At 37.7% G+C, this 17,064-nt stretch overlaps 1 protein-coding gene across 1 annotated transcript; it reads left to right on the top strand.

The window, feature by feature from the left end:
- Nucleotides 1-635: 635 nt before the first annotated feature.
- Nucleotides 636-16,681, top strand: LOC310725195 (tumor necrosis factor receptor superfamily member 11B). Its single transcript, XM_083539942.1, has 5 exons — nt 636-999; nt 5,796-6,159; nt 11,317-11,523; nt 14,889-15,107; nt 16,021-16,681. The coding sequence occupies exons 1-5, from the start codon at nt 946-948 to the stop codon at nt 16,407-16,409; spliced, it is 1,233 nt and encodes a 410-aa protein (XP_083396068.1). The 5' UTR covers nt 636-945; the 3' UTR covers nt 16,410-16,681.
- The last annotated feature ends 383 nt before the right edge of the window (nt 16,682-17,064 follow it).

The following is a 17,064-nucleotide window of genomic DNA, read 5'->3' on the forward strand; positions in this document are numbered from 1 at the left end:
AAAATTAAACAGTCTTCCAAAAATGTAACAATTTTCCAATTAAATGTAATTTATAAATGCTGATTACGTCCACAGATGATATCTGGTGTCAAATATATATATATATATATATATATATATATATATATATATATATATATATATATATATATATATATATATATATATATATATATATATATATATTTTTTTTTTTTACTAGCAGTGTATTTGTTCAAGTTAGACAATGTTTTGTTTATTGTGTTTTCTCTGAATATATGAGGCCAAAAATAATAATAATAAAAAAGCTCCCCTTCCCCCGACTCCTTCCATTGACCGAGTTTTAAAAAACCTCAAGAATTTGAATTTATTCATGTGAAATGTTCAGAGCATGTTAAAGCATCTCTGTCCAAACACACAGCAGTGAAAGTGCATTCTGATGTCAATCTCAATTTCAGAGATATTTCCCACTTGGAAAAAAAAGCTGTAAGAAGAAAAATGAATAAGATTTTCCCAAAACTGGACCAAAGAGGAAACCGTGTGTTTATGGGCGAGTGAATGTGAACATTTCTCCAGTAGCAAGTAGTACCAGACCAAAGATGCAACACAATGACACACAAACAAACGCTTCTAATGAATATATATGTTTATGTTATGTGTGTGTGCGTGTGCGTGCATGTGTGTGTGTGTGTGTGTGTGTGTGTGAGAGAGAGAGAGAGAGAGAGAGAGAGAGAGAGACGGACAGACAGACAGAGACAGAGAGTGAGAGAGGCAGACAGACAGACAGAGACAGAGAGTGAGAGAGGCAGGCAGACAGACAGACAGAGGTGGTCGGAGTGGGTGGGCGCGGCTGCCCCACGCTCTATAAAATGTCCCGCAGAGTTTACACACACACACACACACACACACACACACACACACACACACACACATAAAAGTGTAATCCCATTGAGCGCACACGGGAGAATGAGGATGAGCGCATGCGACACGACGCCGCGGGCAGCTATGAGACTTCGCATGGTGAGTACAAACAGCATGATAATGATAAGGATGATGAGGATGAGGACGAAGGGTGTAGGGAAATTTATGAATGTGTGAGCGCGCGTCACGGGCGAAATAACAGCTCGCGCAGGTGAATGAAAGCGAACTAAACCACGAATCTATTCCTAGTTGATCAAAATTAATTCTATCAGATTCTATTAGAAAAAAAAATGTTCCTTAAAGGGTTCGCTCTGAACAACCCTTAAAAGACATTATTCATCACTAGTACCATGTGGAACCTGAGGGTGCATTGTGGACTTAATTAACACATGTGGTGTTAAGTTAACGTGTGTAATGTTGAATTTAATCATGTAGTGTTGAAATAACTCGTAGTGTTGAACTGACTTGTGTAGTGTTGAACAACCTAGTGTAGTGTTGTAATATCTTGTGTAGAGTTACACTAACTTGTGTAGTGTTGAATTAACTTCTGTAGTGTTGAATTGACTCATGTGGAGTAACTCCTAGTGTACAGTTAACTTCTGTTTAATGCAGGTAACTAACATTCATCTGGCTCAACAAATATACAATTGCATTAGTCTTAAAGTGCACTGCTGAAGTGAAATTCTTGAGTTTAAATAGCCTTTAGCAGTGCTGTAACATTTTATTTTAAATCTAACAAAGATCTGAACACTGTAACACAGTAACTACAGTTTAACACTGTAGGTGTTAGTTCAGTGTGCATGCAGCAGCAGCATGTACCCAGCATCAACAGATGTGCTTCTGGAGTGTTTGATAAAATACACCAAATTATTCAGATGTGTTTTAAAGCCGCCAACACTGTGCTGTAGTTCACCACTAAATGAACTAATTCCCTCTAGCTGTTATTGATATTGTTCACTTCAATTAAATGGTGTTTTTCTTATACTGTCTTATAATATAAAACTGAATAAGGCAATCACAATTGTTATTACAATGCCCCACAGAGAACCGAATAGTCCCACAGGGTTTAAGAGGTCAGAGGTCTGCAGAGTATCACAGAGTACCTGAGAATCCCAGAGAGTACCACAGAGTATCACAGAGACTTATATAGTAGTATATCATGTTGTCTGGAGTACCATAGAATACAGAGGTATAGAGTTACCTAAAGTATCATACAGGCTTAAACACACTGCTCGCACTAGTTATTAACAACTGTCTACTACAATTGGATATCTGAAACACATATCCATTTGCACCTGATATGATCAATGTTTTTCCAGTGACCATTTGTGATCAACTTTAAATACATTATTTCAGCAGAAGCAGGAGGAGTCAGTCATGTTCATCTGTAGACTGATTCAAATGTTTTAATCACTAGAGAGAACAAAGCTATGAAAAACGTTTCCTTCTGCTGTCATAGCAACATGTTTTATCATAGAGTAATATAAAAGCTCTACTGTTTAGCACCATTTCCAAACAATCACACTGATTACATATTCACTGGCTAGGACATTTGATTCTACCACAGAGTCAGAGAGAGTACCTTAGAGTGACATAGAATCAAATAGAATGTCATAGAATCACACAATACAAGTTACACAGAGTCACATATAGTCTCATAGAGTACTACGGTCACTCAAAATGCCAGAGGGTTGCAGAGAATCAAATATATTTTGCATAATCCAGATCCAGCATGATATTCCACTCATCAGCAGTTTCTCCATACAGGTTTTTCAGAGAGAGGGAGTGAGAGAACGAGGGTGAATGGGCCGATTTTGACTTGAGTACAATATACTACAATGGAATCACATAGAATACCAGAGAGTTTCATAGAGTACAAGGGAGACATATAGGGTCTCACAATGAACACAATAGTGTCACATCGAGTCAAATGTAGTCGCATAAAGTCAGATAGAGTACAGTACAGAGTCACATAGAAGGCAATAGAATCTCATAGTCTCATAGAGTTACATAGAATATGATAGAGTTTCATAAAGTGGTATAGATTTATCATTCTTGTGTTTTGTTTGGTGATGAAGAATAGCTGTTCTGCTGTGTGATGTGATGTGTTTTGCATGTGTGATTTGCATATGTCCTTGTTTTGATGGCTCTCAGATTACAGAGGATCCAGATCGAGCATGATTTTTCCACTCGATAGCAGCTTCTCCATACAGGCCTTCTAGCTGCTGAATGTGTGTGAGAGAAAGAGAGAGAGAAAAAGAGAGAGAGAAAGAGAGAGAGAGAGAGAGAGAGAGAGAAAGTGAGAGAGAGAGAGAGAGAGAGAGAGAGAGAGAATGTGTGCATTAACAGATTCTAAATTTGTGTCTGTGTGTGTGTGTGTGTGTGTGTGTGTGTGTGTGTGTGTGTGTGTTGTGTGTTTGTGTGTGTAACGTGCAGGGATTGTTATCAGGTCGTTATCAGTAGCAGGTGGAAATGAATTAACTTCCCTAAACCTGCTCTGTCCTCTGTTTTGTCTTTTTTTCTTTTTCTGTTCTGTTTCTCTCCCTCCAGTGTTGGTAAAGAAAGAGAACACTTGAAATCAACACATTGCACTGAAAACAAGATACATGCTTAAAAAAGAACAAATACACCTGAAAGGAAGTACAGAGCAACGGCTTCCTCTTTTGTTCAGGACTTAGACAGCGAGCGCTCGTTGTCTCGGATGATAAACAGCCGCTTTGAAACGATTCATGCAAAATGGCTGAAGGTCTATAAAGGCTGTGGGTTGAAGATAAGAGCAACAATAAAACCTGCTGCCAGGCATTAATCCAAGAGTCACGCTGCCGCAGAAAACAGGAGCTAAAACATTTAAAGCAGTGGAGATGGAGAGAAGTTTAAAATGAATCACACTTTCCCTTGTGTGAGTCATAAAACAGCAGCAGTGTTGCTGTTCCCACCCAGACCACATACCCACACGTTCTATCCTCATTACACTGTAAAGACACAAAGCTACTGTACAGTTTTACAACTGACAACTGCTAAACGCTGATAATAGAGACTCCTTCCATACATGTTAAATACACATTTGCATTTAATTATTAAATTAAATTCAACACTTTATAGATGATGTACATTGTCCTCTGTGAATGCATTGATAATGTACAGTGTGTGCCTTGGAGGAACTTTTTTTTTTTAAACAAATAAAACAGTGATAAAAATCACTCCACTTTGTAAACTTTCATCTGTTCCTCCCTCACAGATTCCATGTTTAAGCATGTCTAACATCTAAATAACCTCCAGAACCCGTAATGCAAACATTTCAGGATCTGTTGTTTGCCCTTAGGCTGTTACATTATTTGGGATGCTGGTTCATATAAAGTTCAAGCTTTTTGTTTGTTTTTTTTTTTTTTGTGTAGAAGCAGGATACATTTTTGTAAAATTCTTTTATAAAGGTTTTTAACCCAAAAAACATTAGTCTATAAAAACCCTACAAGAAAGATGTTCTTAGGGGTATTCATTATATAGATGGTGTTGCCAGTTTCTGATGTGATTGAGAACTTTAATAAGAGATCCCTTCTATAGAACAAGACACCATAAACATGTAGCTTTCTTTTCGTTGCTAGCTAAGGTACCTAACAGCCAAGCACTCCAATAGGCCTTCACCAAATGTGTAAAACTAGATTTATTTTGTCAATTCACTGATTTACTTCTGCTTTTTAAGTTTTTAATAGCCTGTATACACTAAGGCACATAGAATCAATCAAATCACGTCCTGAAGACTGTGGCCAGAAAGGGCACTAAGATTTGCTTTGAAACCAGTGAGTCATCGTAAAGTGGTTCGGTAGAGAACTTGAGGAACCCATCCATCAGCAGCGTGTCAGTATTTAGGGAGAGGTGATGCATGTTTCCGTGTTTTCCATATTCTGTCTACTTGCTCTTAGATATGATCAAACAAACCATTGACAGTTTCTGATTTAAAGCTGTGGAGCTTTCTTGTGGGCCGAGACATTGCAGTAGTGAATGCTATATACCTTGAAATCGGGGTGAAGCTGGCACAGGGCACGAGAGGGGTCTGTTATAAGTTTCTTTCAGATCTCTAGAACGATGTAATTACAGCAGTCAGAAGCTCTGAGCTAGCATGTAATTATGGTTTTTACGTCGACAAATGGAAGTCTGGATCAGGGCTAAAAGTTCATTGGTCTTCCACTGTTCAATTAGCATATGTGTGGCATTCCCATGTGCTAATGATGTGGATTCACACCCACCTGCTGCACATAACACAACATTTGGTCTGGATAATCAGCAATGCTGAGAATTGTGGGTAATGTGTACTGTGTGGGTCTTGCTCATTCAGCAGAGATCCAAATTGCACTCAGTAGTTAAGTGTTTTGGAGAAATTTTGCTGTAATGACATTCTGCTCAGACAATAACTGCGTTGCATTTTCATCTGACAGGTCGTGTTAAAAAGTGCAAATATCATAATTGTACAGTGATTGTAAAGCATTTTTGTAGTGCCAAGTTTTTTTGAGAATTTATAGAACTCTTATAAGATCCTTATTATTGCACTAAAATATCTTCTACAATCCTTTTTTCACTTTTCACCTTTATTTAAGGTTCTTTGTAGAGAGTTATAACCAGGGGTTTTGCCATCAGAGTAGAACATGTTAACATCCAAAGAATCCTTAAGGAAAATTTAAACTCTATGACAATAACATTATGGTAAAAGTTTAAAAGATTTACTCTCTTAGCAGGAACTCTTGACCAAGCCCTGAGCATTTGAACATTAGCAGAGCGCTAGCAGTTTTTTTGATTAATATTATTTTGTTACTGTACTCCACTGACTCTTAACCTCATTTCCATCCTTATCACTTTTTTCCCCTTTATGTGTCTTCTGTCCTATCCCTTTCTTATCATAGTTCTTCGTTGTGTCCTTTGCCTGGGCTTACCATGAAACCCCAAGGTACCAGCAACGTGACCCTGTGACATCAGAGCTTCTGCTGTGTGATCAGTGTCCTCCAGGCACAGCAGTAGAACGCCACTGCACATCGAACTCGGCCACTGTGTGCCATCCTTGTCCAGAGCGCCGCTTTGCAGAACAGTGGCATTGGGGTGAAAGCTGCCAGCACTGTACCCCAGTTTGTAAGGAGAGACAGATTGTCAAGAGGGAGTGTAATGCCACACACAACCGTCTCTGTGAGTGTGTACCTGGATACCACCTCTCTGTGGAGTTTTGCGTACCACACAGCACCTGTCCGCTAGGATTTGGGGTCTCCATACCTGGTAATTATCCTCACAAATGTTATTAACATTCCAAAAGAGTCTGAGATTAATTGAATACTAAAACATAATGGACATCTATTTGGAAGCTACAATTGAGTTGTGATAATGTCTTCAAGCATTCAGGTTTCTCTAGGCATTGGATTAAAAAAATCCTGTTTCATCCAAAGCGACACACTCATAGCTAAACTTTTAAAACCCACAGGCCTGACAGTTGTCTGGCAACTCCCAATATTCCGATCGCTAGCTCTCAGAATACTAACCGCTGAGCCACCGCTGCACCAGCCATCTGTCAGAAGTGGAGAACCCACGTGGCCATGTGGAGAGCAGAACCACCACATCAATGTTAACGGAAAGGTCACAGAGTTATTCTCTCCACATTCTCTTAGCACTGTGTGTAGTGGCATTGATCTGGTGCTGAGAGCAGAAGGAGAAGAACAGATTACCCAAAGTTTCAAAATGTTTGAGGCCGTGACCCCAAATAAACATATGTGAGGGCGTGAAGGGTTCCAATGTCAAAGTAGCAATGCGTGGGTGATGTTTTGTTAATGTAACTCTTAAGTTACACATCTTTTAAAAATGTTCTTACTACATCTATATTTCTTTAAAAGGGACAGGGCTAAAAATGAGCTCAGTTTAAAAATATAAATTGGAGGGCAATGTGAGATTTTTTAGCTTTTTGCTAAGCAGTGTTATCTAGCCAAGCAAGCTAAAGTAAAAATGCACAAAGTGGTTTCTCAGTTGCATATAAATGAGTATTCAAAGATTCTACATTTTTAATGATTACAAATGGTAGAGGTTTTATTTGGAAGAAAATACTTTTTCTATCTCAAACTAAACCTAGACAGTGGTGAAAGCACTCTAAAATAGCAGAAAATATTGGAAAATTCTGTACTTTAATAACATCATGCTTTAGTAAATGAGCCATGAACAGAGATTGGAAGTAATAAAGTATAAATACTTTGTTACTGTACTTTAGTATATTTTTCTGGTGTCAGTACTTTACCTCACTATTTATTTTTCGGACAGATTTGTACTTTTATTCATTACATCTTGTACACAAATATCTGTACTTTCTACTTCTTAAATTTTTTTAAAATTTTAAAAATAAAATTTTTTTTTCAGGCTCGTTACTTTAGTTTTAATCTATTTCATGACACGATCAATATTTTGTCTTCTCATTGCACGCTGTTTTCAGCCCATCAACCTGTTTTCTGTCATTTCGTGACTTTTTTAACCTGCCACTGGTGTATCAATTCCTGGCATCCACGCACCACAAACGTAGGCTAGTTTATAAGGCTAACAATGAGCAAGGCAGAATGCAAAAAGAACTATGGCTAATGAAGATGAGACAGAGGGAATCAGTGATCTAAACATGACTGAGAACAGAGGCATTCCTGATCACCTGATCATCATCATCTATTCTCTGCTTGTGTTCTATATGGTGGATGTTCAGCCTGGATATATTTATTAGATAGCAAAATGTTAAATTGTTTTGTATTGATATATTAATATGATGTGAGGTCCAGTTACCAGTGTGACACTAAAACAGGTAGTAGAAATGGCTACTTTTTTCTTAAGTAAATTTTTTCCCCCAAACTTCTTCACTTTAACTTGAGTGAAAACGTAAGAGTCGTTTATAACATGAGTGTCTGTACTACAACTTTAGTGAAGGATGTATGTACTTTTTCCATCTCTGGCTGTGAAATCTTTGAAATACTTAATATTGGTGTGCCAGTTCTGTGTCATTGTTCTCCAACACTTACCAAAATCCAACCACTTATTTTTATTGAATTTGTCACTAAAACACTGAGCTCCAATTAACTGTCCAGAGATCATCATTCAGCTTTAGTTTGACACCCTTTTTTTTAGGGTCCTCATAAGTACCAGCATGGCTTCTTCTTAAAAACAGCCCAGTCTCTGGTGGAAATGTAATGGTTATCGAGTGAACCTTTCTTTTAAAGGGCAGATGATCAGTTCTCCATTACTAAAAAAATCTATCTATCTATCTATCTATCTATCTATCTATCTATCTATCTATCTATCTATCTATCTATCTATCTATCTATCTATCTATCTATCTATCTATCTATCTATCTATCTATCTATCTATCTATCTATCTATCTATCTATCTATCTATCACCTTGTCATTCCTTTTATATCATTAGAACAGCACAACACACGCAGTGTTTATTACAAACATGCATACTTACAGTGGGGGAAATAATTATTTGATTTCCTGCTGATTTTTAAAGTTTACTCCCTTATAAAAAGATTTACAGTCTAGAATTTTTATAGTAGGTTTATTTTAACAGAGAGAACGAATATTAAAAAAATAATCCAGAAACAAATCATAAATGTATATTATATATAAATTAATTTGTATTTGATTGAGTGAGTGAAATAAGTATTTGATCCCCTACCAACCAGCAAGATTTCTGACCACTACACACCGAAATGAGACCTGTCCCTTTAGGAAAGAACTCCTAATATCAACTTAATATGTGCATAAAAGACACCCATCACAGAATCAACCTTTTCCACTCAAACCACTCCACCACCATGGGCAAGACCAAAGAGCTGTCAAAGTATGTCAGGGACAAGATTGTAGACCTGCACAAGGCTGGAATGGGCTACAAGACCATCAGCAAGTGAGAAAGAAACCACTGTTGGTTCGCTCTGGAGCTCCACGCAAAATCTCACCTCATGGGGTAATGATGATATTGAGAAAGGTTTGGGATCAGCCCAGAGTTACACAGGAATTACAGAATTACACAATGATCTCAAGGGAGCTGGAACCACAGTCAACAAGAGAACCATTGGTCTCTCTGCTCAAGAATGCACATGAACAGACCTGTTTGAAGTTTGCCAGTGAACACCTGAATGATTCAGAGAAGGCTTGGGGGAATGCGATGTGGTCAGATGAGACCAAAATTGAGCTCTTTGGCATCAACTCGACTTGGCGTGTTTGAAGGCAGAGAAATGCTGAATAGGCCCCAAAGAACACCATCCCCACTGTCAAACATGGAGCAGGAAACATTCTGCATTGGGTCTGTTTCTCTGCTAAGGGTACAGGAAGACTTTACCACATTATGGGGCCATGCACTGTAGAGATTTTGTGTGAGAACCTCCTGGCCTCAGCCAGAACACTGAAGATGTGTTATAGATGTTTCATCCAGCATGACAATGACCCATAACATACTGCCAAGGCAACAATCTGAGTCTTGTAGCCGATTCCAGCCTTGTGCAGGTTAACAATCTTGTACCTGATGTCTTTTGAAAGCTCTCTTTTTTTTCCATGGTGGTGGAGAGGTTTAAATGGAAGAGGTTGATTTTGTGATGGGTGTCTTTTATACACATAATGAGTTGATATTAGGAGGTCTTTTCTAAAGGAACTGGACTCATTTGGGTCAGACTTTTTTGCTAATTTGGTACGGGATCAAATGGTTTTTTCACTTCATCAAATACAAATTAATTTATAACCTTTCTTTTTTTATATATTCTGTCTTTCTCTGTTAAAATAATCCTACTATAAAAATTTTAGACTGTTCCTTTCTTTGTAAGGGGGTAAACTCACAAAATCATAAGAGGATCAAATAATAATTTCCCCACTGTAAGATGAGTGATCATTTGAAGAGTAGCTCAGAAACTATACTCATGATGCATGTTGATATATATATATATAATTATTAATATGTTAATATATTTAATATGGGTGCAGCTTTGGGTGGAAATATTCGCTGTAGCGTGAAGGAGCTATTAGTTATGATGAGCGGCATAAGGCCTGCTGTTAGCCTCCAGGGTTCCTCATCACCACCACACCCAATCACCACCCACCAACATCACCATCATAATCTTCACCACAATTCCCACCATCACCAACACAATGAACAACTTTACCACCACGATCACCATTTTCATCACTAACACCATTAACAACTTTACCACCACATCATCATTTTCATCATCACCACCACCAAAACCTTCAACATCACAATCTCCAGCACCACCTACACCATCACCACTGGGAGAGGGAGGAATGAAAGGAACCACTGGAGCGTTTCAAACTTCCTAGATAGATTTGTAGATCTGCATACTCCTTTGTGATCAGGACTTTTCCACCCATTCTCCTACTTGTCCTCATACTCCCTGCAACTCCCCCTTAAATTTTGCAAAGACAATAAGATTTGTAAACTTTTTTAATTCATTAAGAAATCCCCAGATAAATTATTGTAATATTGTAATCTCTTTTCTGCACGATGACCCACCATGAATCACTCCATCAGATGGCGACAGAGAACTCAACAAATAATGATTAACCCTAAATTTAGAACAAAATTTAATATATTATAAATAGGATTTTTTTAAGGTTTACATGCTTTATTTTGTACTCCCTGCTATATTTATAATATATTTATTGTGTAATTAGTATTATTAGGAATAGCTGTGGATGACTTTATATTGAACTGTTTAATAAATAATGTTTTTTTTCCCTACAAAAAACATATTTTTAATATTAAACATATTTCTTTTTTAAACTAAATTTTTTAAAACAAATTCTGTTAATATTTTATATTAGAGTTTTTTTTTTATAAACTGAATAATTAAATTAGATTTATTTACTTTATAGATCATTACTAGTTTTAGTAGGAGTTTTTTATTTTGTTTTTTTTTTGTTTTAGATATAGCATGAGCGAAATTCAGTTGATGTCCTTTTGCTCACTCTCCGTAGTTCCACTTTTTTCTTTTGTTTTATTACATTGTTTTTGTTCTTCAGTCTGAATTCAGGTGTTTCTTTCCTGGCCATGTTTTAGGTGTGCAGGTACAGACAGGTGTTAATCTTTTTTTTTTTTTTCAGATCGGTGTGAGGATTTATCTGACTGCATGAAGCCTGTTAGATTTGATTTGGTGGAAAAGAGGAAGTGGTGTTCCCAATCCACCTGCTGCTGCTGCTGAACCGTTTAGATAACTGGCTGGAGATTATTTGCATTTTAGACCAAACACAGTTAATAACACACTCTGGAAAGTTCCACACCTGAAACTCCAGTACATGTTAATAAAGCATTATAGTCATGAAACTCAAACTGTTAACAGTGACAGTGGATGCATATGTGTGTTTTCAGTGAATTCATGTTTGTGTGTTCTTATGTGTGTTACAGGTACACCTGACAGTGACGCGGTGTGTGAGAAATGTCCACAGGGTTTTTTCTCAAGCATGGTGTCAGCCACTGAACCCTGTGTTCCTCATCGAGACTGTTCACAGCTAGGCATGAAGACACGAAACCCTGGTACTGCCACCCAGGACACCGTGTGTGACAGAGAACTTACTATAGACTGCACTCGCAAACACACCGTCTGTCACGCAGGTGAGCATGCACACACACACACACACACACACACACACACACACACACACACACACACACACACACACACACACACACACACACAGGGGTGTTTTAAAGGGAAACAGGTGGAGGACTGCAGATTATTTAAAAGAACTAAACTGAAATTTATTGAATTTTAATAAAAATATACATTTATTTTACAGTCAGGGAGACAAAGAGTCCAACAGAGGCAGACAAGGAGACAAAGAGACAAAGAAAGACAAACAGATACAAACAGAGAGGCCCTGACAGACAAACAGACAAGACAATAGACAGACAGTGGGAAAAACAGACAGGCACAGACAGACAGACACAGACAAACATGAAGACAAAGGCAGACAGACAGAAACCCACACATACAGGCAGACACAGACAGGGACACAGGCAGCCAGGTAGGCACAGTTAGACTCTTTATGTTTGTTGTTTCAAATAGAGCAAACATGCTTCAATGATCATGCATTATCTATAAACACATATCTTATTTTATATCCTTTTAATTTGATATTTAAAATCAAATAAAACAGTCCTGTATAAGTATTCAACCGCAACCTCGTTTTTAAGTGTACTTGAATACTTGCACAGCACTGTAGTAGACAGTCAGACTAAGAATAATGCCAGCTAATGATACAGAAAACCCTGTAGAACCTCAGTGACTCTAACTACGCAATATTTATTTATCCATTTATCTGAGGATTGTTCTTTCTTCCTTTAGTTATTTGTTTAAGATGATTTTTCACTCCAGCAGCAGCAACGATGCAGTTTCACATTTATTTTGTGCTTTAATGTGAGTCCCGCTGGCGCCCGGACGAACTGTTTATATTCTCGACAGTTTGAAGAGGAAGCTGAGTCAGAGTGCAGAATCGTTCCGAGGTTATTGTTCACGTTAAAAGGGATGTCAGAGTTGCACTTTTCCTTTTTTACTGCTCTCGTTATGTGCTGGCCGTTCTTGCACACACGTTCCTCATGCTGACTCATGCAGTCCACTCATATTATTGCAGAAAGAGAGAGAGAGAGAAAGAGAGAACCTTCACCGGAACACCATGCTGCAGAAAATCACTGTGACTGGCAGTATCCCCATTTAGCACTCACATTGATTCATGCTGGCATTCTTTAAAATTAAAAACCTTTAATGGTTCTTCAGCTGTCTGTCAAGGCCCACTCTCTAAAGGTCCAGTGTATTACAGACAGACAAAAATGCTACTGTATCAAATTACTTTTTTTTACAGAAAATCTGCACTCTTAAATGTTCTACAGGACCCCCTTGAGAAAGAGGAGAGGACCTCTTAAGGGGTCATTGGTTGTCCCATTTTTGTGGAATCCATATAGACTATAATTGTAAAACCCTTTTTGGGAACCAGGAACCCTTAATTTTTCAAACAACCCTTTTTTCAAAGCTTCAGGAACTCAAATCTCACTTTCAGGTACCTTTATGTAAGGTATATGTAGGCTCTATGTAGAATTAGCAGAAAGGGTTCCATTGAAGCCAAGTACTCTTCTTACCTAGTACTCTTACCTCTGACAAACATTTTGCTGTGCGAGTGCACAGAACAAGCTACAAATTATTGCTCGTTTTACTATTTCATAATTCCAATAAAAATATTAAGTGTTTTGTGCAAATTTAAAACTTTTTAAGGGTTTATTGTAAAATAAAAATGTATCTTACTCTCCTACAAAGGTTCTACTCTTATACATTTACCAAAGGGACAACCAGAGAACACCCTGGTGTTCTATATTTAACCCTTTTTTAAAACACTTTAAAATACTCTTCGTTATAACTAGCTATCCACAGAACCAGAGACAACAATGAAAAAAGGAACGGCCTTAAAGAATAACTACACTCTTACACAACAGGGTTCTCTAGTGGTTATTTAACCATGAAAGATTCTTACGTTGCTAAAGAATATCACACATGATTTACATCCAGGCCCTGGAGCTAGAATCCAGATGTTATTAAAGATTTCCTCCAGAATAATTGTTTTTTTTCTGGATGCCATTTCTCTGGTCCAATGTTCTAAAGCGCTCTAAAGTGCCTCTGGGGTCTAATCCAGGCTAACAATCAGGATATGCATTTTTAATTTAGCTTAAAAGCCAAAATCTGATGGATAGAGTAACAGGGGTAATTTTCCAGGCCCAAGTTCTAAATTTCTGAGACCTCAGCGCAACCATCAAAACCTCCAACAGAAGAGAAATGGTTCCACCAAAGACATATCCAAAGAACCCTGGAGTGACCTGGCATTAAATTTCTCAGCAACCAGCCGCACAGTCACTTAGGATACCGGAATGATTACAAGCACCAAAGCATTAATTGAAAGAAGATGCTTTAAACAGCTGTTATTTGGAGCATCCATGCGGTTCTGCACTCCGTCTGCCAGATCTGTCACAGAATTATGTGTCCTTCTTCTGACAAAGTGGCTTGGTTTTGGCGATTGGAAGCCAGTGACTCAGTAGTTACAGCCGGCATCCGGACCCCTGGGAAATGCTGGGTTCTGGTTTACATTGCTCATCAGGATGTTGCTGATTGATCCAGCTAAAGAGTGTTTGTGTGGGTGTGGGTGTGCCAGACTGTAGAGTGTGTGTTACAAAGTGGAATGCACCAGGGTGCTTTGGTTGCAAGTGTTTTTATGTAAACTGTCCATTCTGATTAAGTAAACATTCTTCTCATGTTCCTCAAACAGAAAATGATTAGCTTCAAATTAATGAATTAAAGAGAGGCTGGTGAAGGAATGCATTTTTATATATGCTATAACGTAATTTAGAACAGGAATTAATACATATAGCTGACATAAAATTAAATGCACGTGAAAACGGATAAAATAAACAAATACATTTGTAACTGTTGAAGAATTGCTGTGGTGGATGAACATTTCTGTTCACACTTTAATTTAAACTGCTAGTGGATTTGAGACATCACACTCATTTCTGATCTCTAAAACAGGAAAGGACTGAGTAGCATCTAAGCTAAATAGTAACTTGCACACAAAACAAACCATTTTATTAGCAGCTATAAAAATCCAATTTAGCAAAAAATCAATATGCCAGCTTAAATGTGACGGTACTGATGAAGTGTTTATAGGCGTCTTCAATAAAAGACTTTCTGTGTGAAATGGAGTGTGTTAAAGCACAACTGGGTTTAATTGTAAATATGTTAGAATGGTTTGGGAATTATTCTGTTAAAGATGTAATATTAATCACACTTGACTTTTATACTCAAAATCAGATTTTCTTCTTTAGGATTTGGGAATATTAAGAAAGATTGTTAAAGACTATGCATTTTATGCAAGACTCTCTCTCTCTCTCTCTCTCTCTCTCTCTCTCTCTCTCTCTCTTTCTCTCTCTCTCTGTAGACATAACTTTGTGTGAAAAGGCCATGTTCCAGTTCCTGTTATCGCCTCCTCTTGCCTCTTTGGATCTCCTATTGGAAAGTCTTCCTGGCCGAAAAGTAGATAAGAAGATTGTAGAGCCTCTGAAGAAGAAGTGCAGCCCAGAGCAACAAGCTCTACATCTACTGCGGCTTTGGATAGAACAGAACAAAGACCAGGGGAAATTCTACAGCATCATACAAGGTTACCCTGCTTCTCTTTTTTTTTTTAAGGCAAATCTTTTTTTGAGTTTACATAGGTTGTTGCAGCTTGATTTACCCTTTATGTTCCTGCACCTCAAATTAAAACCACATGTGTTTCTGGGAAGGTGATCACCCAAAAAAATTTTTTTGTTTTTTTTAATTAAATGTTCTGAAAGGGTAAGCAGTTTGTGTGTAATGGGGGTGAGTTAACAGTGAGAAATATCTCCTTTAACCAGAAGAAGACACTTATTTGGAAAGAGACATACCTGAGTGAAAATTACTGTGACCTGAGTCAAAACCATATTTAGAAAACTGGCCAAGTGTGTCTCAGTGATGGTCCCAAAATACCCTAGAGTACATTTTAACCTCCACTTACCTCAGAGCACACACGGTCAAAAACAGTTTGAAAAATTCCAAGTAAGGCATTGAGATATCTTCTTGTGCAGAATTGAATAAAATTCCTGATTTACATGTTCGTTATGAAATCGGTTCTTTTTAACCCGGACCTGAAACCTGACTTAAGGAAGGATGGTGTGCTGACCAGAGAAAAATTCCCAAGAGCTGAAATCTCTCATATTCTCAATTAAAACCTGAAAATAAGTAGCAGCTGGCTAGCAAGGACGCTAATAAAAAACAGTGTAGGAAAGCTGAGGTGACATGTTTGCACTAACTCTACATACAGATCTGGGTTCTGAGGATGGGGATTCTAAGGATGAGGAGTTTACACTGCTTTGCATTTTTTTCTTAAATATAGAGAATAAAGATTAGCTGGTAAAGGGAACTAATCTCTATAACTAAAAGTATGATTATGGCATTCTTTAATAACTAAAAATTGTCCTCTTTGTCAAACTGTTTGTTTGTAGGAGAAAAAAAGAAAGTCCTTGTCACTTAGTGTTCATTTGTTACTCCACCAGGTTTAAACCACTGTGAGAGGAAGGTGTCTCGGTGTGCAGGTCTCAAGAATGTGACCCTGGGGGACCTGCTGGTACTGATGGACAGTCTGCCTGGTGAGAAGGTGAGCGAAGAGGCAGTACAAGCACTGGCGCTCTCCTGTCCCATGCACCGCTACGTGGCACAGTTACTGCACCTGTGGAAGAGCCAGAATGCCAGTGGAGACCTGGCCAAAGCTCTGAATCACAGCGTGCGGCAGCTACGCTCTCGAAACGCCCCAAAAACACTGTTGCGTGCAATCAAGCGCATTAGCCGTGTCATTAATGCTTCTGCACACCGACCGTACGAAAAGATCCTCACCGGAGCACTCCGAGACGCCTCGTGCTTCAAACTCAAACCTTATAACGACTGAAATCCTGCAGCTGGAACCACACATGGCCAGACCTGAAGGTCACATAAAGGACATAACGAAGCCAAGACTTATTTAATTGAGTTGTACATAATTCATCTTTCTTTGGGCAGAACGTGTGATGGCGGATTTAGGAATTTTCACTACACTTTGTAAGACGAGAAAATAAAATATTTTTGTTGATGGACTGCTATTACTGAAGCTGTAAAATAAGGAATGTCAGTTATGAATGTACAGTTGAAAATGGAGTGCAATTACATTTTATTTAATTGTAATCGTGTGTGTTTAAGTTTGTGTGTTTATCCAAATTTGCTTCAAATGTTACTATTTATCATTATTTTTTTTGTCAGAAAAACTGGACTATTGAAGCTACATTTATGTATTTTTGATGTCTTTTTAAAATCTTTATATATATATATATATATATATATATATATATATATATATATATATATATATATATATATAATATGTGTGTGTGTGCTTTTTGTTTTGACATTTGAAATTGTTTTTTAATATTTTGCATTAATGGTTATAAAAGTGTGGTTGTTTGAATTTAAACTATCATATCTGAGTGCCACTATTCCTACAGCCTGACTTAAATATAGTGTTGTGTTTTTCCAAAGCCTTGTCTTTTGTTTATGCTGTAAAATGTATT

The sequence above is a fragment of the Silurus aristotelis genome (assembly GCF_946808225.1).
Source record: "Silurus aristotelis genome assembly, chromosome: 1".
NCBI classification, from domain to species: Eukaryota; Metazoa; Chordata; class Actinopteri; order Siluriformes; family Siluridae; genus Silurus; species Silurus aristotelis.

Excerpts from the sequence above, each read along its gene's own strand:
- LOC310725195 (XM_083539942.1), top strand. The coding sequence starts at position 946 with ATGAGGATGAGCGCATGCGACACGACGCCGCGGGCAGCTATGAGACTT. Across the intron at positions 6,160-11,316 it reads ATTTGGGGTCTCCATACCTG|GTACACCTGACAGTGACGCG; the intron begins GTAATTATCCTC and ends TGTGTGTTACAG. Across the intron at positions 11,524-14,888 it reads ACACACCGTCTGTCACGCAG|ACATAACTTTGTGTGAAAAG; the intron begins GTGAGCATGCAC and ends CTCTCTCTGTAG.